The sequence below is a fragment of the Solea solea genome, chromosome 14, assembly GCF_958295425.1.
Source record: "Solea solea chromosome 14, fSolSol10.1, whole genome shotgun sequence".
Classification (NCBI taxonomy): domain Eukaryota; kingdom Metazoa; phylum Chordata; class Actinopteri; order Pleuronectiformes; family Soleidae; genus Solea; species Solea solea.
This window is the reverse complement of record NC_081147.1, coordinates 9911296-9936233: the sequence shown is the minus strand read 5'-3', so window position 1 is coordinate 9936233 and position 24938 is coordinate 9911296. Positions and strand designations below refer to the sequence as shown.

The window sequence follows — 24938 nt, the reverse complement described above, 5'->3', positions numbered from 1 at the left end:
TGGGCAAAGTGTTTATTGACATTTTCTGCAGTAAAGAGAGAAAAGTCACTGGGCAGCATGTGCATCTACATGTCGGTGCAGCTGAGATGCACACTCAGCACTTTAAAAGGGATCATTGCATTGCTCAGCTCCCACCCTTCACTCTGTCCTTCTCACTCCCTCCATCTCTCCATCTCTGTATTTCACGCCCCATATCTCCACTGCTTCTCAGACCGATGCACCAGTTCTAATTGCTATGTTTAAGGTGGTACATTCCCATGTGCCCCTGCTTCATACACTTCGTCCTCTGTCTCAGAATTTGGAATTTGACGTGCTGCTCATTTGTCATTCTTCTCAGGCCGGCAGCAGCTGAGCACAATGGAAGGAGAGCTTGAGGTGAAACTAAGATGTGCACACACACACGAACATGCTGCCAGAGACTTTATTAAAAAAAAATAAAATATAATAAAAATAAATAAAATAAAATAAAGAAAATGGCATAAACACAAACGCATGCAAACACAAAAAAAGGGAAAAAGTTGCACGCACGCACCGCCTCTGCCTTGGCTAGTCATCTCTGTCTAATTAGGAGGCAATAATACGCCAGAGAAGCGTCTTCAGATTCAGCCAAAAACAAACAGCGAGCAGAAATGCATGTGTGCATTTCACCCACATGCACATACATGCGCACACACACACGCGCACACACACACAAATCATCCCACTGTTATGCAAATATATCCCTTACATAAGCACCATTTGGAAGCATGGGCATTAGCATTAGCGTTGTTGTTCCTTTGTTTCTGTAGATTTGTTTCAACAAAGCCATTAAACATTCTTTGTCTCGACAGTGACTTGAGGTGGCTTCCCTGGCAGTGCAGAGCTAGCCACTTTACAAGAGGCTTGGGCTAAAAATAGCTTAGCATTCCCCATGCATAATGAATGTCCAGAGACAGCGCTAATGCTAGCTCTTTCCAGGAGCGATCTGCTACGCTCCGTTTGGCCGTCTCAGCTCTCCTGTCGTTCCGGGGGAGCTTACCCAGACAGGTGCTCTGAGCCAGACAGTATTCCCATATAAACATTCACAGACCCAATTCCCAGCCAATCCTTGGCAACGACGTTCCGTTCCTATTCACCTGTCACGCTTCACTAAGAACACAAGTCATGTCTGTCCACCTGGTAGCTTAGGTAATGGTGGACTACTTTACAAAAAATACACACTCTCACAAACACATAAACATACAAACAAACAAACAGCATGCAGCTTCCTGAGGATTATCTCACAGTGGTCACTTTCTGCCTGGCTTGGTAAGACTCATTTCCTGCCCAGCGTCCACTCTCAACAGGAGCTCTCAGAACACACACATCCAGACAGGCATGCACTCTCACAGAGCATGCAGAGAAAGTCAACTGTTAGAGGTGTTTTATTTCCTTGCAGCCGTTGCCGTGTCTTCAAACATGCCAGGATGTGTTCATGCAGTGCCAGTCCGCCACTTAAAACTCATTTAGGTCGATTTTAATGGACGCCCAAAGCCAAAGACTCTCTCTGCACCCATTAGATCACCAGTCCTGGCTGGGAAACATGGCAATTTGCAATTCCATTTGAATGTTGTTCTCCCTCCATCCAAATATCTCTCTTTCACCCTCTAACCTCCCATCAGCGTTCCGCTTTTTGTCTCTTTGACTCCCTATAACTCTTGGTCTCCCTTTCAGACTCTCCAGCTATTTTTACTGTTGCACTTTGAAAGTGTTTTTTTTTTTTTTTGTCTTTCTTCTTTTTGAATTTTTATGCAAGATATCTCATTAAACAACTTCAAAAGTCAAAGTTTGGCTTTCTCTCTCCATGCTCCCATTTGCCTCTTTGCACCTCTTTCGGCTTCTCTGTCATTTTTTTTTCACTCTTTGTTTCTCTTGCCCGCCGTCTCTGTGTGTACATGTTCAGCAGAGACCGAAAGAAGCCGCAGAACAAAAAGTGTGGGTGTATGTGAAGAAGAATGAGAGAATGAGAGAAAACGAGTGTGTGCCTGTGAGCCTCACTTTCCCTCTTTGCCAGTGTCTGCCATTAGGGTGTCAGTGGCAGAGTGAATTTATTTGCTGTGTGGTTACTGGGCTAATGATTGATGTTGCCCCAGCAAACAGTAAACCAATTAGGAGGCTGATGTAACGTCATTTTAAAAGCCTCCTAATCACGTTGCTCTTGAACCTGGGACCCGGGCCTTCCCTAATGAAGATTTATACTGGATCAAAGGAGAGCCTAACGCCATTAACAATAGATTGTATTCCACCAAAAATCACATTAGGACTTCTCTGCCCACCCCTCTCCCTCCCATCAGGCCTCAGCTAAATATATCTGCTGATTACAAGTACAGATGCACAGAAGAATGAAGAAACAGGGGAAAAGCGGGAAAGAGAGGCAGAAAGGGACAAAGAGCTTTGGCCCGCAGTAGCTAATTGTTGAGAACAAATGTGTATGCTGATGAATAAACTCATCACTGCAGTGTGTGTGTGTGTGTGTGTGTGTGTGTGTGAGGGGTTTTATGGGAGTGTTTGCGTGCATAGAGTGAGAAGAATAGTTGCAAGGTGCTGATATAAGCACACCCGGCCTGTAACAGCCAACAAGAGAGCGTCCAATGATGAAAGAGAAGGCTTTGAGCCAAGGAAACTAACTAGTTTGTCTTTGCTACAGTGATTCTCCTGCTGGCACTTAAAATTCATTATCCCCTTACCTTTCACTTTCCGGTGGATTATTAATGTCATATGGAAAATGAGTACAAACACACCTACTCACTGTCAACCATTCTGTGCAGAGGTGCCTTTCACTTGCATCATTGTTTTCTGGCAGTAGTTGACAACAGTGGGAGGGTTACATTTAAAGTATAAACCTTTAACAAGTCACTAGTAATCTGCTTAAAATGTGCATACAAACATAAAATTCATAAAATTACACATTTGTCAATTATGTTTTTCTTTCTCCCTTGTGTATACATCGTTTCAAAATGTATTATATAAATAAATTTAGAATGTTTTTATTGTGTCCATATTTATATTGTGACATACTATAATGACTTATTTCCAGTCAAATAAAATCATAATGTTCAAAATGTATTTCTTATTAATATCAATACAATTTTAATAAAATTGTTTTTTTAAATTTAATTTTAATTAAAAAAAAGTGCCTTTGTTTCATTTTCTACTACAATGCAAACCAATGCAGACTTTGGAGTAATTAAATGAATCAGATCATGAACTGGACACATGATGAGGTAATGCAGTGACAATGCTGATGGATGACACGATGATGCACAAGTGAGATAAATGAAAGGATAAGGGGAGGGGATGAATGGCTAGGTCTCCTACCTGTGGACGAGGGCTGGGCCCGGAGCAAATATGAGTCATCCCGATGGGGCTCCAGGTGAGAGTGGGTGGAGTTTTTCTCCAGCAGGGGCACCTGGCATTCCCTGATCGGTGGAGAGGGGCCAGGGGAGGGGTGGTGGGGGATGGACGAGGAGGATGGAAGGGACGGAGGGAGCAGTGAGGAGGAAGAGATTGGAGGGAGTGGACGACCTGGAGAATGGAGGAAGAGAAAGGGGGAGACGGGAGAAGGGAGGGAGGGGAAACATTAGACAAAACAGATGGCAATGACTGACAGTGATACGCGTACAGAGGCCTTTTCCAAGAGCCATGTTCGATATCGGGATAATGTTGCTTGTCAATATCCAAAAGCTAAATTTGTAAATCTCTTCCTTTGCAATTTTTATTCATTTGTAGTGCTGTGGCAAAACATTATGTGATGCAGATTAATAATATGAATAAATAAATAAATAAATATCCAAATGTACGTGCTTCTTAGCAATTTCATTGAAAAACTATTTGTTTTTAAAAGTTTCATAGTTTCTTTTTATGTGGTTTGATGTAGAAAGATGTGATCTTGTAAGGTTGCTGGTCGATAGTCAACATGCGCTTTGGAATAACCACAGACACAAAAGCTTCCTGAGACCAGAAAAGCACACAGACAGATTCACACAAACACCCACTCATTAATAAATGACAAAGAAAGTGCACTTTTTGTTCTTCACAGAGAAACTTCATTCTAAAACCCATAAGATATTATCACCCTAGATAACTTCTACTGAAGAGAGACTGTGTTTGACTACAGGTGACAATTCAAATATAATACTCAATGATAAAATGTACTGTAGCAGTCACACAAGTGGAAGAGTGTAGTAAAGTCAGTGAAGTGACTCATTCATATCTAAGTTTTCACACAAGGCACCGCGTCACACTGGTCACACTAAACACAATAAAACCAGAACTGTAAAACTAATGAAGCTTTAGTTGAACAATTAAAGGGGTAAGATTTGGGATGAGAGGCCGTTGATTGTCCTTTACATGGTGAGACAAAGGAAAGTTAACAGCCAAGTCTTTAAATAGTAGGAGCCATGGGAAGTGTGGACACAATCAGGCTGTCCCATACACCAGAGAGAGAAGAGAGGGAAAGAGAGAATTCCTTCTACTCTCCAAAGGTTTGGAATCAAGGACAAAGACAAATCTAATAAATTCTATTTAGAGACGGCTCAAAATATAGAATAATTACGCCTGCCATATTTGCAGCTCAATCAATCAACAATATGGTAAGAATGAGGCCACTGAGTCCAGCCAATCCACTGAAGGACTCAGGTTATTACAACTTCTAATTAGACAGTCAACCGAAGGCACTTTGACACACTAATAATCACTTATTTTCTTCTGATTCCTCACTGAAAATGATAGCCCGGAGGCACCAGCAACGTTTCCTTCAAACAGATTCACAATGCACCTTCTTATTTTTTTTATTCCTCAGTCACATTTTCCCATTCACCTTCCAAAAGTTGAAATGTAAGTGGGAGGATGAAAAATAGGCTTGCACGTCTCTACTCTAACAACCTTAATCTATTCCTTATTTCGCCGCTGAAAAGTTCACCAGAAAAAAATGGGAGAAAAGTTACAATGCCAAGCCTTTCAGTGAGGGATGTCCACTTTCATCATCCCTTTTCTCTTTCTTCTCAAACGGAACAAAAACCAGGGAGGAACAGAGGGGGCAGAGCAAAGAAAAGCTGTGGGATTGTGAAGAAAAATGTGAGATAGCTTAACATTTATCATCATAGCATATTTTCCCCTTCTTTTCTTACTGGCAGGCCTTCAGAATAAAGATGTGGTGTGATTGCAATTTGACAGCATTCACCTTCCCATCACAGAGTATTGATAGAAATCAAAATGTGTTAGGGCAGTGATAGATGGGAGACTCTTTAATGCCATAGTGTGATATTGCTTGCATCAGGGAAACAACAGGGAGGGAGGAGGATCAATGTAGGTGTCATTTACGGAACACTTAGAGTGTTGGACACACTGTAGTTTGCATGCACGCTGGCTAAAGTAAAGTCCATTAGGCAGAAATCGCACATTTACATTTCAGTTTTGGTTGAGATGTGGCTTTATAGAGAAATAATTGATAGGAACAAATGTAGAATGATGCATCGGTCCTGCTGTCCAAACTGCTCCAGCTCAGAGTTTTGCGTCATGGAAACCAGAGCTAGGATCGATCCACAGCCCCACGTTAACTGCACCCCAGAGAGATGCCATCCTTGTCTTCTGTTTAGGTATGTGTGTGTGTCTGTGTATGTGTGTGTGTGTGTGTGTGCGCGTGTGCGTAAGTGTGTCCGGTCAATCTCATCAGAGCAAACAGAGAAAAATGGATAAACAGTGGCAAAGCAAACACTGTGCCTGACAGAAGGGAGACGGAGGAGAAGCAGGGAGGGACAGTGAGAGATGGATGAAGAGAGGGGAGACAACGAGGTCACGGGGGTAACTACGGGAATGGAAAGTGAGAGAGAGGAGAGAGAGCAAGGGAAACTAATGGAGGATGGAGAGAAGGGGACAGTCCAGAAGCCTTTAGTTGCCAAAACGTATTGCCAGTAACAATGAGGAACAAAGTAAAAAGGAAGGTAATTAGGAGAAGAGGAGGCAATAACAGAGGTCAGAACAGTGGAATGGAATGACGTAAGGGGGAAGAAAAAAAAAGGGATGAGGAGGTGAAGAGGAAAAAATCCATGCAGAAAATAAAGAGCTGTTGATCTAAATAAATCAATCAATTCATTTGACAGCAAGAATGGATCTTGTTATTTGCATATTTCACAAGAACTTCAATCAGGCTAATGGTGACAACAAGCAATGAAAACTGTGTGTGTGTGTGTGTGTGTGTGTGTGTGTGTGGTGGGCACACCTTGAAGTTGTTTTATTGTGTTTCTTTTTATTATATGTTTACGCGGGCTGTGTGCTCGCACCCGTGCACACAAGGTTATGTGTATGTGAATGTAGTTATTAGTATTTTAAATCACTTTAATTACAAAAATGGAAAAATTGCACTTGTTGGCCAAAAGCAATTAAGGGAACGTTAATCTCCTTAGCAATTATGCTGTGGGGCATCCTTAACTTAGTCATTTCTGCCCGCTACATTTCAAGAAAGGTCAGTGGAAATTGCTTTGTGTTATTAGAACAAAGACTTGGCAATGAGCTCACGTGGTTCTCTTGATGATTTGTTCATTGACATCCCTCAGACGCTTCCATGGCCATCTGTATACATCTCTTAATCCTTCTGTCCGTGCTCGGCTCTCACTCTGAATCAAATCACTCTCTCAAGTGTTGATGAGTTTGACAATAAGTGAAGTGGAAAAAAAGGCATGCGTCTTGTCCCTTGATGATTTGATTTCAGCGTAAAAGGAAACGCTATCATCGTTTGTTTGTTACCGTGAGCACACAGGCTTTAATATTCTCATATGAGCCATACAAGTGTATGAGTATATGCCTGTTGCTGTGTGCATCCATTGAATCATCATATTACGAGCTCTGCATAACCGATTGTTTCTCAATGAAGTCATTCTTTACTGTGCAGCAGTATTACACATAGGACACTTTATGCTTTTGACTGTGTCCTCTTCTCTTCTCTTCTCTTCTCTTCTCTTCTCTTCTCTTCTCTTCTCTTCTCTTCTCTTCACTTCTCTTCTCTTCTCATCAGTCCTCCCTCCCAACTTGCTCTGTCCATCCATCCACCCATCTGGCTGAGGTGAGGAGTGGCAGGCCGAGGAGAGTGGAGCGAGGGATGATGCGTCAGCTGGAGCCCAGTCATACAAGGAGAGACAAATTACCCCTCTAACGAGAGTGATTCATCATCTCTTCATCTCTCTGTTGCTCCACACCTTTATGTGAAATACAGTGCACACACCTGGATGGCAATGTAAAAAAAACCCCAACAAAAACAGTCTACCATAACTTCACTACACTTGATGCTACTCTCATTTAGTTGCTACTCATGTGACTCAAGTCAATCTGCACATGTGTATAGATGACGGATAACTGTGTGCGCGCGTGTGAGTGAGTGTGTGTGTGCGGTGTTGACAACAAGATAAGAGAGACGTGAAATGATTGAATGAGCAGTATACAGGAAAGAGGGGGGAATAAGAGGCGACACACCCATGCTGGCACATGCAGAGACTCATTACCCTGGCTGCTGTCAGCACAGATGTTGGACTGAGGGGGAGCTGTCAGTCAATTTGTGAATGTGTGTATATGCATGTGTGTATGTGTGTGATGGTGTCTGACAGTGATCTGAGGGCTATTTAGTGATGACAGCTGCTGACACAATGGGCCCTTTTCTCTATTTATCTATACAGCGCAGTCTGTCTCCTCAATCTCATCTCTCTTCCTGTTCCCTCCTTTTTTTTTTTTTACTGAATTGCTCGTCTCCTTTCTCCACGTATTCATTCCTTTTTTTAAGATTTCACATTCAGCTCGACTGTGGCAACATGCACACCTGTTGTTGTCTGCATGTGTGTGAGCAACAAATAGATGTTGCAGCCTATCCAGGAATGGTCTGAGTTCATCCGCTTCATACTGTGAATGTGCCCTCCCACAACATCCCCCTCTTTTCTTTGCTATTTGGGATCAGCATATGCATGTAACTATATGTAACTATAGCATATGTAACTATTTTATTTATTACTTTATAATTTACAACTGGTTTTTGTGGATTCACAGCATGTGTCAGTTTTATTTGTTCAAGTCAATTGAGCTACTAAAGGTTTTACATGCAGATTAAATATAAGCCACTGCTCAAGAATCACCCGTTCTTTGTACATGTCATGTAAGCAAGAGAAACACTTGCTGCATTTTTTTGTTGAGAAACGAAACTAACTAACTTGAATAATATCATCTGAAATGTGATTTTCTGAAACAAAGCCTTAATCCTTTTCTTTAAATCAAAGCTCATAATGAAGAGCCCTTGGATGAGAGGCTGCCAGCAAAAATGGAGAGGCAAAAAAAAAGAAACAACCAATTACCTGAAATGAAATGTTTTGACAAGTAAAAAAAATGAAGTACATGTAGAGAGCAGAATTGTAAAAAGAGGAAGCCAGATGCCCTCAAAAACATTGCTTTGTCTAACAATTTCAAACCAAATCAAACTTCACCTCTGTTGAAGATTGCAGTTTACTCAGTGGCCAAGTGGAAGTAATAGGTCCGGATGATTTGTCGACAGTTTCTTAAAGTGTTCACAATAATAGAGATGCAAAACATCAACAGAAGTTTGGAACATAAGAGAAAGGAAACGATAAAATGTTACAACCACATTTCATTCATCGTCTAAACACCACATATATCATGCGCATGACTTGAAGTCACGACTTTATCCATGACAAGGGCTGCGAGTCACACACAGTGGTGCTGCTGAGGAAGAGCCCCCCGCAGCATGAATACACACTAAACATCATCTCTGAGTAATTCCAACATCTGGTTCAGGAGGTCGCTCCCCACTTCACTCCTCTCTTCTCTCGAGTGGCTGATTTTACTTGGAGAAGAGCAGAGATGAGGAGAGACACCAGCTGACACAAAGCAATTCACTCAACCTTTTGACCCAGACGCACAAACGCATCGCAGCATCTATCTGAATCTGCTAATTGAAACATGCCTCCCTGTAGCTGGAAAGTGCAAGACGTGTGGTTATGTGTGTGTGTGTGTGTGTGTGTCTGTATGTCTGTGGCTATACATTACATTAGGATGCTACAGCACACGCGTGATGTCCATTGTCAGTGATGTCCACTGCGTAACTTGGGCCAACCATGGAGGCCGCATTACCATATAAATTACATCCATGTTGTTGCTGCTGCTGTGGATTGATGGTATTGTTATGGATTCTACACAGTGGACCCTCATTGAAAACAATCGAAAATAAATAGCCTCCCCCTCCCACATAAATGCAAACACACGCACAGATGCGTCGGATAAGAACGCAAACATATAAAAGCAGGAACGTGCATGTGGAGACGTGTTTAAAGTGCACACAGTCCCTCAACCCCATGTGCAGAGAAAGATACTGATCCCCCCAGTATCCATTTCCTTTGAACATGCTTTGTAACGGCTGGGAGGAATAGATCTGCAAAAGTGGAAATTATCTGTGTTTATTTACAAATTACAAATTCTGCAATTATACGTAAGCTTTGTTGCTGCTGCTGTGTTCAATATGCCGTCCGAGTCCTATTTGTGAATCAATCTGATAGCGGGAGAGAAATGTCATATTACATTTCAGGGAAAATATATAATAATAGAAATGACAACAACCATAGAAAATTAAGTAATTTCCTGCCACAGAATAGGTGATGGAATTGTAAAATGCCAATTCTTTTTTTAAAATTGTTATTAATATTTTAAAGATATACAGCAATTATACGGTGCCTACTACATTTTTTTTCCAAATTGCATGAACGGGCCAAGCATTTTCCCATTAAATCCAAATGTTTTACATAACTGGACGTGGATGTTATAATACCAACAAACTGCCTCCACATTTTCTCACTTGAGAGCGACACATGGACAAGGTCTTTGATGGCAAGTGACAGCACTAGCAAAAACAACAGAAATCCATTAGCAGTTTTGAAAAGTCCTTCTTCCACTATGCTGTATCTGGAGGATCTGTGTGTTATCGTAACTGAAGAATGCTTTTAAGATGCTGTGGTGCAGCGTGAAATGATGCTGAAGATCTGCCATGTTCTGGAATCACTCACATAATGTATATGACAACAGCTTTGACTTGTGGTGGACATTCTTATAATCCTTCACCTGCTTGCCATGTACAAAGATGCGTTTTATTTTAAACCCGCTATGATTAATGTTTACTGAAAGATTAAGTGTTCTGATAAAGATCGCTGTAAGGATTTGCCAAAAAGACGGGTTGCCAGAAATAAAAACTTAATTCATTGTTCAAAACACCTTCATTAATTAGCACTTAAATGTGAGCCACGGAAGCCAAAATTAAATGTTTACACCCATTGGTGACACCTTTAATTTCCAGTCTGATACTTCCAGCTACTGACTGTTTTTAATCATGTTCCTAGCACACAATAATTTTTTCGGTGGATTTAAATTGTCTTTTTTCCACTCCACTTGCAAGGAACACAAAACTCCATGTGTATTTTAAAATAGGCCCAATTTGATGAAATTTTTGGAGACAAGGCTCACACAGACACGACACCACTCAAAATGAGAGACCGCGGCAGTCGTCAGTAATCAAATACTTTCAAACGGTACTGACAAGAAGAAGCACCCAAAACATAATGTAGAAGCAAGAAGAGTGCGCCAGAATACAGAGCTATACATGTAACAACAAACGCACAAAAAAAGCACAGAGAGAGAGAGGTGTCTGCAAATATGCGGCAATTGCTGTGGTTGTCATGAAAATGTAGGTCCATGAAATGCATGAAAGGAGTCTAAGGGAAGAAGAGATGGTAAGTGACTTTTTTGGTGCATGCATCTAGCATGTTTAACTGTAATCTCATGAATAAACTAATTTCAATAAAGGGGTTTTTGTGCGTGTGAGATGTTACATTGTGTGACGTTTGCCTCTGTGTGTGCGTGTGTGTGTGTGAGTGAGAGAGAGTGAGTTTGTGAGGCTGAGTCAGCAGAGTCTCCTTTGACGATTAGCAGACACATGCACACATACAGAGAGTCCCTGGTATCCTCTAAGCTTGGAACAGCCAATAGAGGGGTGATGTATTTAGAGCCTGTGGATAATGAGTATTCTCTGGCCTGTTGCTGAGAGAAACCTCATCTCTCTTTGATGTTCTGCAAATCTCTATTTATAGCAGCAGCAGAAAAATAGGACTGAGAGCCTAAAAAACACAGTAAGACACATTACATTCCCTCTAACTAGCTCACTGTTGAGCTCTCTCTTTCTCTCAAGGTGAACAGAATAGCCTCCACACTCTGAGCCAAATTTACCGAGCCTCATGCACCTTGATTCAGATGCATTCTGTGCCTCAGAGAAGTGTGTTATTTATCAAAGGAGTTAGCCTGACAGCTAAGGAACACCTTGTGTATTTCTCGCTTTCATGGTATAATAATAATAATAATAACAATGGGTCCGGCACATTTGTGAGGGCCTTTGTTGCAGGTATAACATTTACATTTAAAGCACATTAGTTGTGGCAAACAGAAGAGTCAAATAATCTGTGTTATATAACAGTCTCAGTGAGAGCCGAAAGCGCGAGGGGCAACACAAACAAAGTGGGAAATGGAGTCGCAGTGAGTTTATGTCGGGACAAATGATTATTTTATTAATTTAAAACTCAACAAACGGAAAGTAAAAAAAGTAGCTAAGAGTTAAAGAGCACATTGCTGATTGTTGTTTACAGTCGGTTTGTCCTTTTTTTTAACCTTTTCACTCAGAATGTTATTTTCTTCAGAAGATGGTTCAATTATCTTTTTTAATAACAATTTACAAGTTTATCATCATAGACAGTCCATTTCATCTTCCCAGTGAGTGCTTAACAGTTAGCTTTGTAAATAAAAGTGACATTTAATTGTTTGGTTTTCTTAATGCAATGTTATATTTTGCATCCCACTAATAAAATCCTGCCGCTGAACTGCACCTCCTGAGCGCTACATCAACGGCAGAATGTGCTTAAGAGGCGGTTCTAATCACTGATTGCATTATTAGCTGCTGCCTTAGTAAATCAGATGTTAATTACATGCAGATTGCGAGCTCAAACAGAAATGACAGGAGCGGGGCAAACTTGCACCTCACTTTCACAGATGTAACTATAAATCTGGCCAAAATATCTGCCATCATCATCATCTTCCTGCTCACAAAGATGTGTTTGTGTTTGTGAATGTGCCGAGAGGGGAGTAGAGGGATGTGATTGGAGATTACCATGCATGCCGAGGCCCTTTGAAGTAGCTGCTGCTTTGGTCATGGATGGCTGAGTGGAAATGTGTGTGTGTGTGTGTGTGTGTGTGAGACAGGGATAGGCTGAGTCACAAGCCTCCGAGGCCCACTGTTTGTCAAGAGAAAATACACACTAAACACTCACATTTCCATATAGTGCGTGTGTAAGAGTCACAATTGCCATACAGACTTACAATTAGCACAGCTTGCATCAGCTGACATCAGCTGACTCAGAGGAATAAGGAAGTCCCCATGCTGATGGACTTCACTTGCAGTTGTGCATCCAAGTGTATACGCCTGAGTGTGTGAGTCGGAGCGCTTGTTTGTGTGCCCATTCCGCACAAACACTCTCTTGCAAACGTGATGCAACTCTCCAAGGCACAACCTGCAAAACCATTCGGCTCATAAACAGTTGTGCCCAGCCAAGCAGAGGCAAAAATACTTTTAGTAGGCACTGGAGGAGACCGACAGCCCAGTCCAATGCTCAAGATTAGGGTATTAGTCTCACCCCTTCACTATGAACTACAGACCTCGGAGACAAATATTAAATGCTTATCTTTGTAGGACGAAGCCAAGTCAGTCAGTTTAAGCTGAGAGCGTTGAATGAGATTTTTAATTACTGCATGACCTGGGGTATATTAGCACATATTAATGAGGATCATTAACCTAGAGGTAACTAAGACCCCTCCTCCTTAACTACAACTGATAGCACCTCTGCTGTGTGCCACTGAACTGTGTGTGCATGTTCGTGTGCGTGTGTTTTTAAATTTAAAAGATGGTGTATTCAGTGCCTGCTAAAATGCATGTCCTTGGTAACAGTACATAACCAGAGTCAATATCTTTTAAAAGACTTATATGACTGAAAGCCTGATCTTGGGGGCAACAATGCCTATTACCAAATACATAACCTTGTCTTGCAACTTCAATGTTTTTGTGACTTGAAAAGGAAGAATGAAAGAGACGGGTACTGTGGAGGAAAATATTTTCTGGTCTTTTATGCACCCTCAGACATTAGAAGAAAATTCATTTTCAGTGGGCAGCAAATAGCTGCAGAATGATGAGGGGAAAGAATGAACAGTTTTAATTGACAGCATTATGCAAAGGTCAAGGTGTTTTCAAAGGAGAAATAGAAGAAAAAGAGAAAGTTTCTGTCTCTTTGACGACAAGAAGTTTTGGTAGAACAGCCCATTTTACACCTGCTGCAGTTTAAAGGCCACGGATGATAATGATATCATCCATCCATCGTTTTTTTGTAGCACCCGCCCCCGTCCCTTTCCTTAACCACGTGTTCCTGCTTCAGTCTTGTAGTGCCATTAGGCCGCAGTCTCAGTGGTATAGAGGCAGATGCTTTTATCTCTGTAGAGGGTGGACCAGCTGTGCTTGCCTTGTAATATTTGATAAGTACACACACACACACACACACACACACACACACACACACACACACACACTCAACTCATTCACTCACAGATTTCAGTGCAAAGATACACTTATTGTATACACACACTTCTTTACGTTGTCCATATCTCTGCACTCTCCTGTCTCAGCAGTTTATCTATCATCTCTACAGAACTGTGTGGTCCCTCGCAGTGACCTGCTATACACAGTTTAACGCAACGCCGCTAATCTGCAGTGCACCCATCCACCTAAAGTCCCACTCCAGCTCTTTGTCATATGCCCACTCATATCAATCCACCAGCTGGAATATAACAGCAATACGCTTACAAGCACAGCGCCATTGTCTGAGAGATTCAGATGCATGGATACACACATTTGGGCCTATATGTGAAATACAGGGCTAGACGGCAGAGGGAACACGGCTCCTTGTCGAAAATCCAAAGAAAGAAGAATGTTGTTGAAAATTCTGGGTGGTTACATGCACAATAGAGGTAATCACTTGAGTATGTGTGCTATTCTGCCTGGTGCTGGCGTAGAATAATGGGACATAATACAGCTCTCTAGTAGCCATTTACATTAGAAAATCTGATGATAAGTAGTGTGGCTGAATGCAGTATTTGAATTCAGACTGTGGCAAGTGAAGCTGAGGTAAATTTGATGTAACTTTTGTGCCTGAATGTGTGTGTGTGTGTGTGTGTGTGTGTGCATTTTCCTTCAGTATACACTGCACATTAATTGCCATTCCCAGTGGTCGTCAACAGTGCGCAAGACTCCGTTGGGACATCTGCACCTTCATTAGACTCTACTGATCATCACGCTGCAGTACCAAGAGAGAGCCTGTTCCCCTCTTTCATCACTCCTTCTTTGCTTCAGCACTCCCTTGCCTCTCTCCCATTCCACCTTCCCTCTGCCCCATTTAAAAAAAAAAAAAATCATCTCTCAACCAGATCCTGCAGTGTCATTTTCTTTAAATGCTATCTTCATGGCATTTCTCAGTGGGTTTATTTTCCCTGGTGCAGGGAAGAAAGTGAGCACTGGAAAGAGTGAGGGGAAACTTGTTGGATAAAGTTCTAGTCAATAGGTGGACTTGAACACAGCTGCACTCTGCTCGCCCCAAAAGCCTTGCTCCACAATGCACCATGCTCCCTTAATTCGTGATGACTTACCCCGCCCTGCTCAATCTCCAACATTTGTCACTTTACCCTCTCCCCTTCACCCTTCCCCACTTCCTCCCTGTGCTCATCACAAGTTCTTTTGCAGTTTATTTCCCATCAGCCTTCCTTTCATCATTATCTCTCAGTTAATACTTTTCACTGTCTTGATCCCCGCGCAAGGGGTTCTTACCCCCAGGGGGTAGGTTCGCTCGCACACCACAGACCCCGACAAACGTGCCCCCCCCCCATTTCCCTCATCTACCATCCTATAGTCCTCTGACTCAGCCTTCATATCTCACTCTCTCTCCGCTTTTCTCTGCAGTGGATGAGAGACGCCAGCTGGAGGAAACAGAGAGAAATGGGCCCAATTACAGCATTGGGAACTGAAAGTTGGCTAATTAACTCTAATTTGCTAACAAACTGTTTTTTTTTTTAACCAAGAATCATCTCTCTCTGTCACATGGTGCACGCATGCATGAGAACCTGCTTTTGCACCCACTGCCAAGTGAAAATGCACACACACACAGATCCACACAGATGCCAGTACGTATTTACACACACAAAAAATATTACCCCTTACTCTCTACACACACACACACACACAACGGCTCACATGCCCACACAAATGTGCACGGACCCACTTGCTCAGCTGTATTTACCGCAAGGGCAATATGTTGATTACATTAGAGTGGCTGATTATTGCACAGTGACAGTAAAGGAAACAAATGTCTTTCATAGTCAGGCATCTATCTCAGCGAGAGGGCTTCTAGCTATAGACTATAGCAGCAAATGACTGCGTTGCATCCAGCTATGACAGATAAAGGAAAGAGGGCAGGAAGACGGGAGAAGGGGGGGTGAAAAGAAGAGAGTGATTGCAAAAATGAGGTTCAGGGAGAGCAAAAAAAAAAAAAGTTAGAGGGAGCACCAGATGGAGAGGGGAAAAACAGATGAATGAAATATGAATAAAAAAATAAGACGGAGCACGTAGATGAGCTCGAGTGAAAAGATGGATATGGAGCGATCCTCTGGGTTTTGTACGGATGCTGTGAAACAGTTTTACCCTACAACCGGTTAATGGTGGTTTGAGGCAAGAACAATAGGTTTATCTAGAGCAAAGATGCTATCTGGGGTAAAAACATCATCAGCAACACACACACATATGTTGTCAGTAGGGCTGGGCTATAATAATATAGCACGGTTTTCTACAATATGTATATAACAACAATTCAATACATATTGATATAATGTTTATGTGTAACACAATTTGAGACCAAATACATATTACTATTAAATGTTTTTGCCTCTGGTTTGTGAAATGTTTCTGTCAATATGTTTTCTGTCAATAAAGTCGTGTAAAACCAAAATTCATTTTCAGAAATGTTATCATGATCATTATCGATATTGACTGATTTGAAAGGTCATGGTGCAGGCAACACAATTATGGACATTAAGTTATCAGAACAGGTGTCCATTTAACATTACATGTCATTCTTACAAGGGAATTGAGTACAATCAGCCAGGGGTGGAGTTAAACTTGCGACCATGATGTCTTTTGCAGGGTACCGGTCTTAACCACTGAGCCACTCCACATACGCACTCTCTTTTTCTCTTTCTCTCCTTCAACACATGACCCCAGAGCATACAAATCAGATGTCACTTTTTGCTGCATTATTCACTTGCACTCCTCCCATATGTTGTTCCCCTTCACTTCATCCATTCTCAGTCCCACCAACTGTTTTCCAGTCTACACCTGCCCATAGCTTCTATGACCGCACATCTCTCACCACATTCCTCACAATTAGATTGTTAGTTACTTCCTCTCGCGCTGTGTTTCTCTTCCTTTCGTCTTCCCCTTGCTCCGTCTCTGTCCCTCTCTCACACCTCATTAGTAATGCTAATACTCCATGTAATAGAGGACACCATTCACTGTGTGTGTGTATGTGTGTGTTATGTGTGTGTGTGTGTGTGTAAGACCACACACTCTAGAAGGGACCGTGTTTAGGAAGGGGAGAAGATGAGTTTCCCCGTCTGATCCCATTTCTCCGTCTGGGCACTTCTTACTAGGAGAGAATCCGATGGAAATGCAATCACAATCAGTTAGGGTCCAGACGAGGATGGACACGTACGCACGCACACACACACACACACACACACTATATTCAACTGGGAGGCATGCAGAAGGTGTTTTGAACACGGTGATGAGGATTTACATTTTTAATGTAAAAAATATCATTCAACAAGGTTAAGTCAGACATCCCATTACTCTGCTTCTTTATTACACACACGGCACCTCAGTTTCAGGGTACTGTGTCTTTCTGTGCTCACGCATATGCACACAACACACAATGTGTGAACAACCCGCTGAGCCCTCCGGCCATAATCACCAAGTTAGAAATGGGACTCTTCTCCAAACCCCATAAATCTGGGGAATAATAATCTACCTTGTCCACCTAATATCAGGTAATCTACAGAACATCTTTGGATTCCCTGCCTTCCACTCACAGCCGTCCAGCAAGAGTCACTTTGGGTTAAAATGATAAAGTCTGACCAAAAGAGGGTGCTAGGACACCAGATCACCTCTCCTCCACATAAAAACCACACACATTTAAGTGAATTATGCTGTATAGCTACAAATTGATCACTACCAACCAACCACGTTGCTGCAGAAGGTGTGTCAGAAAGCAGTGCAGTATCCAGCAGTTTTGTCATACTACAAGTGCAGATGAATATATAGTTGCAGAATAAGTTACAGAGAAGGAGAAAAGATGATTCAGTTAAATTTGTAAAAAAAAACAAAGCCACTATTAAAGAAAATAATGGCCTTGGAATTGATCCACTGGACAGCTCTAACTTATTTTTTATTTTTATGTGTTTAAACAGATTATCTATAGTAATCCTCATTACCATGCTATTACTTAGATATTACTTTGAAAATAACGTATTAATTTTGTAACATATTACGACACTATGCCATTGTTATTACCAAGCTGAAAGGTCTTTGCAGAGTTTTATATCCTATTATAAAAAAAATACTCTTTTCATACTATACCATGATGTGTCTGCACTGTAATGTAAAGTGTTACCCATAAATTGATTCAATATTGTTTTTGTTTGCCATTTGGATGTACCAAAAAAGCTGTCCATCTCAGTTTGCCATGTTTTGGTTTTCACTAATAAATTCTAAATTAATGTAAACCCACATCCTCAGCAGTCGGTGCTAAGAGTGTGGAAAAGGGTTGATAAGAAAAAAAAAGCTGTTTGGTGGGTGGTAAAAAAGAAAAAGAAAATCAGCTTAAGGACAAGAAAAACAGCCCATACAAATGAACCGCACTACGTGGGTTGTCTGCGTTCATCCCTTTGAGCTGTCCCTTTAACAATACGCTTGGCCGCTCTACTCATTGTTCTGTTTTTGAGGGCAGCTTTTCAGCCACTTCGGTGAGTACAGGATAGAACACAGACCGGATGCTGTTAACTGCTTTAATTATTTAGAAGTAATCAAGGAGTTAGGAAAATACAATGAAAGGGTCAACCCCAGCAAAAGAGGACGGTGGTGACAAATATTGATCCTGTTTCACTGATTCCTACAGCAACACAAATCTGATAAATGGTGGCAGTGGAAAATAAAACTTTTAGTCTTGCTAAACTCTTCCTTCGCTCAATCAAGAGAAACACTCCCCGCCGTTAGCATTGCCCCGCCTCTGAGGTCACAGCCGCTGATGTCATGCCAAAATGAGACTGTGTGCCCCTCAGGGGCCCCTGGGGCTCCTTGTGGTCTGCCTGTGTCATAAACAATCAGTGTCAGGCCATCAATCTGACGTAGAGGCTGGTGTGAGGGGCTACAACACCTGCAGGAACACTAGTGGTGATGCCTTTACTGGCATGTCTCCGTGCCTTTGCTTTTTACGTCAAAGCATGTGCATTCTTCTGCTGCATTCTTCTTCTTTTTTTTTTTTTGCTGCACATGTGTACATTACCAACATCTGTGTATGTCTGTGTGGACTAGGACATCTGCCCATGTCGGCATTGATTTAAATGTTCTCTAAACAGGAGAGTGCACTAAAACCTGGCTAATAAACCATCCGACTGACGGCTGAAATTGATTGATGCCAATCTGTATAAACATGACTGGTTGTCTATTAAAACTTGGTCCCTAATCTGCAGTAATTCAGACTCCAAAACCTTGTCATATTGAATAGCGATATCATATCAGTGGGATTTGTGTCACCGCTCTGATAATCATCCTGTAAATGCCTCCTTGTCAAAAAGTGTAGTTTCACAAAGTAATGCAAACTCACAGTTGGAAAGTGAACCCTGGCCTGCCTTTCCTCTCCTCCCTCCTTTTGTCTCACTCCTTTCAAGCAGTTTTTTTGTCCCCCACTAGTCTCCAGCACTTCTCAAACGCTGAGACGGCACTGTGGGAGTCTGATCAGTCCACACGCATGCACACACACATGCACACATAGTTTCCGTCTTTTGTGCTGTAGGAAAGAAAACTGCACCTTTAGAAGTTTGTCTGTCAAAATGAAGCCGTCGGCTACATTACACACTACTTTGAAGGTATTGAAAACTTATTTTCACAATCACCCCACAGAGAGAAAGAGAGACGGCAGTAGTTAGACTGTTTCCGCCTGATGTGTGTGTGATGATATCCTCTGTTCTTCAGTCTTTTACAGTTTGCAGTTGATTATTATTGTCTTGGCTGGAGGTTGTTGCTGGGCCTATTGTTGTTCCTTAGCCCCCTTACAACCCCACCCACCACACATTTGCCTGGATTATCTTTGCCTCTCTTCTCTTTTAACTCTAAGCAGTCATTTCTCCTCAAGACCCCCCACTAGAGAGAAACAAACTTTCAAAGCCAGCCAAACAATGAGTCACACACACACATACATTCCCCTATTAAAAAAGACACCCTCCTGCAGTGGAACAGACTCAGAACAGACATAATGGCTTTCTGATAATTATTCATAAAGGTGACTTTTGTACGAGCGCCACTAAGTGCTTTAGCTCAGCAGTGTGGAATGAGTCTGGATTCAGACACAACACAGGCAGATGACACACAGTATGGTCAAGCTGAAACAGACTGACACGCACACACACATGCAGATTCTGTGACTCGGCTTCTTCATAATGTTTCAATTAGCTGCAGAGGACAGTCTGGCCACATGCTGATGGCCAAGCCTCCCATCTGGGGTTACTGCTTTCAAACAGGCAGGCGGATGGACGGACAGACTGACAGACAGGATGATGGCCCTCCACACAGATTAGTCCTGAAAGATGAAGAGGGTGCGGCGACACAGTGACTGAAATAATCAGGAGAAGTAATGAGCATACTTTTGTCACCATCACCATACGGTCACTGAAAGCAAATAGTTGTTCTCGGCTTCCATTCCTGTTACATCTCCAGCTCTACAGTTACATAAGTCGAAATGTCTTTTCTCTGAAAACATCTTTCGCCCTTTCTATTCAGCATTCTGCTTCAACCGGATTTTTTTTTAGCAGCTGCCGGGACACAAGCAGCACCCAGAAACCTGCAGCAGCAGCAGCAGCAGCAGAAGCAGAAGCAACAACAACAACTGTCCCGAAGGACCAGGAGGGAGGCGGGCCGCATTGCCCCACCATGATCTCTCCCATGAGAACCAGCCTAACTCTTCCCTCTCCTTCATTTCTATTCCCAGTATTTTCCCCCAACTGTGGTTTCCAGGGCAATATGCTTTATCGTTTCCGTACGACAGTCGTTACTAAATGATAGCGTTGAAAAAAAGATCAATGAAGGACAAACTACATTTCTCCTATGAGTCTATCTGCTCACCTCTCTGCCCAGACTCTTCCTCATCTTCCTCATCTCTCTCTCTCTCTCTCTCTCTCTCTCTCATCTTCCTTCCATCTCTTTCTCTCCATCACCCTCTCTCTGGTAGAGGATAGTAATCCCATTAGGATCAATATTCCAGGCGAGTGAGCATCCTTTCACTGCAGCAATTACAAACCTTTAGAGACATAAAGGAGAGCATTTCTTCACAGCTTAGACCATCAATCAAGTATTTAGCTTCAGAGGCAAAGGATGTTATGTGTGTTTGCGTGTGTGTGTGTGTGTGTGTGTGGGAGAGAGAGAGAGTGTGTATGTACGTGCACATATTTCAGAATTCTGCCGTATTGTTCCGTCGGCGTTGCTGAAATTACTTTTGGGATTTTCGTCTTATAGATCCTATTATGAGTGTATGAATACATGAGAGAGCTTCTTAATGCACACTTCCCATCTGGCAGTGCAACAAGGCGCTATCATCTCCCTTGTGAATGCATGTATTAGCATTGTTCACAGTGGGATTTTTCACAGACGGCTAAGCTTGGGTGTTTAGCCAAGGGTTAATATTTCATGCCTTCACGTTATCTTTTCCCCTACACGAGCGCATCCTCCACCCTCCTCCACCTCCAGTCATTGCACCAAATGCAAGCTTGTTGCCTCTGCAGCATCATTTTATTACTTTGCTATTGTGCCACACACATGGTATGCTAATTTAACAATCTTTGAACTTGGTTCCTTGACAGCTATGGAGCCTTCCCGTGATTCAGATTCTACTAAAAAAATGGCTTCTCACTAACATAAATACCAGTGCTCCAATCCCTCACTGTCTGTCTTCCTCTGAATACTCTCTCTTCCCCATTTTCTCCGTCTCTAATGAGGTGGCGTGACTGACAGGACTGGTGAGGGCATATCACTTCTCATCTTGTCAGCTCTGCGGCCACTTGTGCCCCTCAATGTCACAGGGCTCCTTTTTGCCTGGAGGCCCCCCCAGCTCCCGTCTGTCTAACTGCTCTACAACCCCCATCTGGCATGAATTGCCCCAAGTCGAAATCAGCCCTCGGTTGGGTCACATCTGCAGGCATCCTTGGTGGCGAGCTCTGGAGCATACTACGGGAACAATAATGCTAAGAGAAGAGTAAAGTGCACTTCATCAGAGAGCTTCATATACGTACATTCTCTGCAGTGAAAATTGAATCTGTGTCTGAGTTAAAATTTGTTAGAGAGTATAACAATTTAATCAGTCCTTTACTGGAGTGGAAAATAGAAAATGCTCTTCTTTAGGTCTGATGCTGCAGTGTGTGTTATATTGCATCTTAAGACAACAAATACTAAATATTAAGGCTTTCAAAGCAATAAAACATTCAGGAAAAGACAGATTCAAACGGCTCACTATTTTTATCAACAGAGAAGCATCATAGCCCTTGGCTCCCTCTGTCAAAATGATCGTTCTAATTCTTTGCAATGAAAAAATTCAATTAGACTATCATTAGACCAGGCTGATGATGAGATTCTGTTTATCCTTAACTGCACATTATTCGATTCTTCATTTAACAGGCAGCGCCTCATTTACTGATGATCCATTTAACAAATGCTTTTCTCAAACTTTCTTTTGGCTGAAGACGTAGAGTTTTTGAATCTGCGGTGTGACACAGACAGTGGGGGCACACTCACATGTTCCTTCCTGTTTGACACAAGCTATCAGCTTTAAGTTGTGCAAAGACACATTCTCTTTCTTGCTAATTTCACTGAGAAACTCAAGCATACGATTACATGAGGAAAGCAAAAGGAGTGACAGGGGGTTTAAGTGTTGGATTGCCACCAACAAAAAACCGAGGGGGAGCAAAAAGTATATGCATGTGTGTTAGAATTTTTGTGAAAGCACCAGAAGGGGCTTCAGCGCACTTGTGGTAGTGGATTAACTGTTACATCCCGAACAGAAAGTGGAAGAAGGAGAGGAGAAGAGAGGGCTGAGAGAATAGCTGAACCCTCTTTTCATGAGGGATTTCTTTTTAACCAACAATAGAGAGGGGAACAGATTGACTCCTATAGGGCCAGCACTTTCTGTTCTCTTTCCTTCATCCCATCCCATTTCCTTCATCTATAAATTCTAACACTCCAAGAAAGGAATGTGCTGTAGTTTAGAGCTGCACTCTGTGAGTCCAATTTGGGTTTGGCTGTGTCTCTGCTGGTGAATTTACCCAATGCAACTACTGTGCAACCCTTTCTTTGCATTTCCATCACATTATGTCACTTGCAGCAAACACATTTTCCCACACACTGCCAAGCGAACACTCACACGCACACCCAAGGTCCCGCTATCGGTCACCCACTCATTTCTCTGAAAACCCTGGAGACAGAGAACACAGGCTAACAAGGGAACAGCAGATGAAAACAGAGCACTAGAAGAAACAAAAGACTTGTGGGAAAGTGGCCGGGTGGACGTTGCTTTCCCCGAAATCAAACTGTGCATATTTTCCTCTTTGCTCATAGACCAACTCCCATAAGACATCAGTTTGCCAAAGCAAAGGCCTGCTGCGTCTGTTTGCTCTGCGCTCTAGAGGAGACTGAATCAAACTAATTTCAATGAAGAGAAATGATATCTCCTTTGATATCACAATGTGTGAAGGCAACTCTCACAAGGCATCGAACAGTTCATCATTTTAATACCTTGAAGGAGCTAAACGAGGGCTCGGCATAATATGAACCAAGCTCTCTTTCACAAAACACAACCATCTAGCTACCAAACAGATTAAGTGACAGATGTATGATTTTGATTTTACCCACATGGTGGTATCGCTTATCAAGAGCGTCCTCAAAGCCTTAGAGTTTGTTTACAAGGGGAAAGAGCAATAATAGTTATACAGTGGCCTGTGTGACAGTTCACCACGATGATATAAGAAAGATAACATCTACAATAATACATACACTGGAGCCTGGAACACAAACAATGGCTTTAAAGTTTGTTTATATCCCTTCACACCGCCCCAATTATAATGCAAAGAGAATCAGATCTGTGAATCAACAAACAATTTCCCTTTCTGACAAAAGGCCTGGAAGACATATTTAGAAAAAAACCCTAAATGCATAGAAATTCAAATGGACACATCCAATGTTTTGTTTGTTTTGTACGTGCCATTTCTTCCTCCTTGTTTCATTCTGCTCTTTGCTGCATGCTAAGTGTGCGCATGGGTGTCTGTTGGTGAATAGATATGCATTGACAGTCTGGCAGCCTCCATCAGAGGCCCGCATCTCTGTCCCACCGCAGGCTGACTGAGTGATGAAGAGAAGAGCAGCAAAGTGTAAAATGAGAGGAGAGGAGCAAGAAGAGAGGGGGGAGAAGTGGAGGCGGCGGAGGGAGGGCAAACTGGATGAGAGGATTGGAGACGGGTGACTAAAAGTGGCATAAAAGAAGGATGAGGGACGAGAACACGTGGCTGTGATGGCGCTGCCTATGTGTCGACGGAGCAGAGGTGAGGTGACACCCACGGATGCATAGAGGAAGGAAACGCAGAGGGGTGACTCACCTGTAAATGACGCTAATAAGAAAATGAGGTGCTTTCAATTGCATCTACTGGTGCGCATGTTTCATGTTTGTGTTGTGTGTGTACGAGCAAGAACTGGTGTGAGTAGCAGGGTGTAATAAGAAATGTGACCTATTGATTGGCTGTAGAAAGATGTCAGAGCTCAGTGTGGGTGGTGGGTGTTGTGGCGTAGGATTGGCGGCAGTAGTGATAGGACAACAACACCGCATTGCAAAATGGCTCCCTTCCCCTCCTTGTATTTATTTAAACTCCATTTACTCTTGCTGGGATTTATATCCACTTTCAAAAACATCTTTAACCTGAGACTTGGCTCAGTGACAGACAAAATCTGATTATTATTATATTATTATGATGTGCGGTTAAGGTAACAGCACCCGAGGGATGTGGCGTGTTATTGTGTGGGAGTGTCAAACACAAAAGGAAGTGGGCTTTCCCAGATTGACAATCCAATTAAATGAATGTGTGGTGTGTTTGGAGCAGCTGTGGACAACCAAAGGAAATGATAACTCTTACTACAATTCTACCTAAACATACTTAAACTTAAGGCTCTTTCACACTAAAATTAGTAGGTATACTCGAGATTTTATACCTGCGAGAAGCTGCTAACGAAAGGCAATTAACACCATTCCCATTGCCAGGGGTTATTCTGCACTGTGGTGTTTAGTGACATCACAAACGTGCTGGAAACAAAATGAGGTGGGGGAAGAAAAAAGCACAACCACTATAGTCTTTAACTCTGGTCTCTCTTTAAATATGGATTAAATCAGAGGTCTCAATCTCGTGGCCCGTGGGCCACCAGTCCATCTCATGTGGCC

At 42.3% G+C, this 24938-nt stretch overlaps 1 protein-coding gene across 1 annotated transcript in view; it reads right to left on the bottom strand.

Moving 5' to 3' along the window:
- tenm2a (teneurin transmembrane protein 2a) overlaps positions 1 to 24938 on the bottom strand; it is a 206692-nt gene that overhangs the window by 61041 nt on the left and 120713 nt on the right. The window contains exon 4 of the mRNA XM_058649424.1: positions 3337 to 3543. Within this exon, the coding sequence (XP_058505407.1) occupies positions 3337 to 3543 (207 nt within the window). The remainder of the gene's footprint in view (positions 1 to 3336; positions 3544 to 24938) is intronic.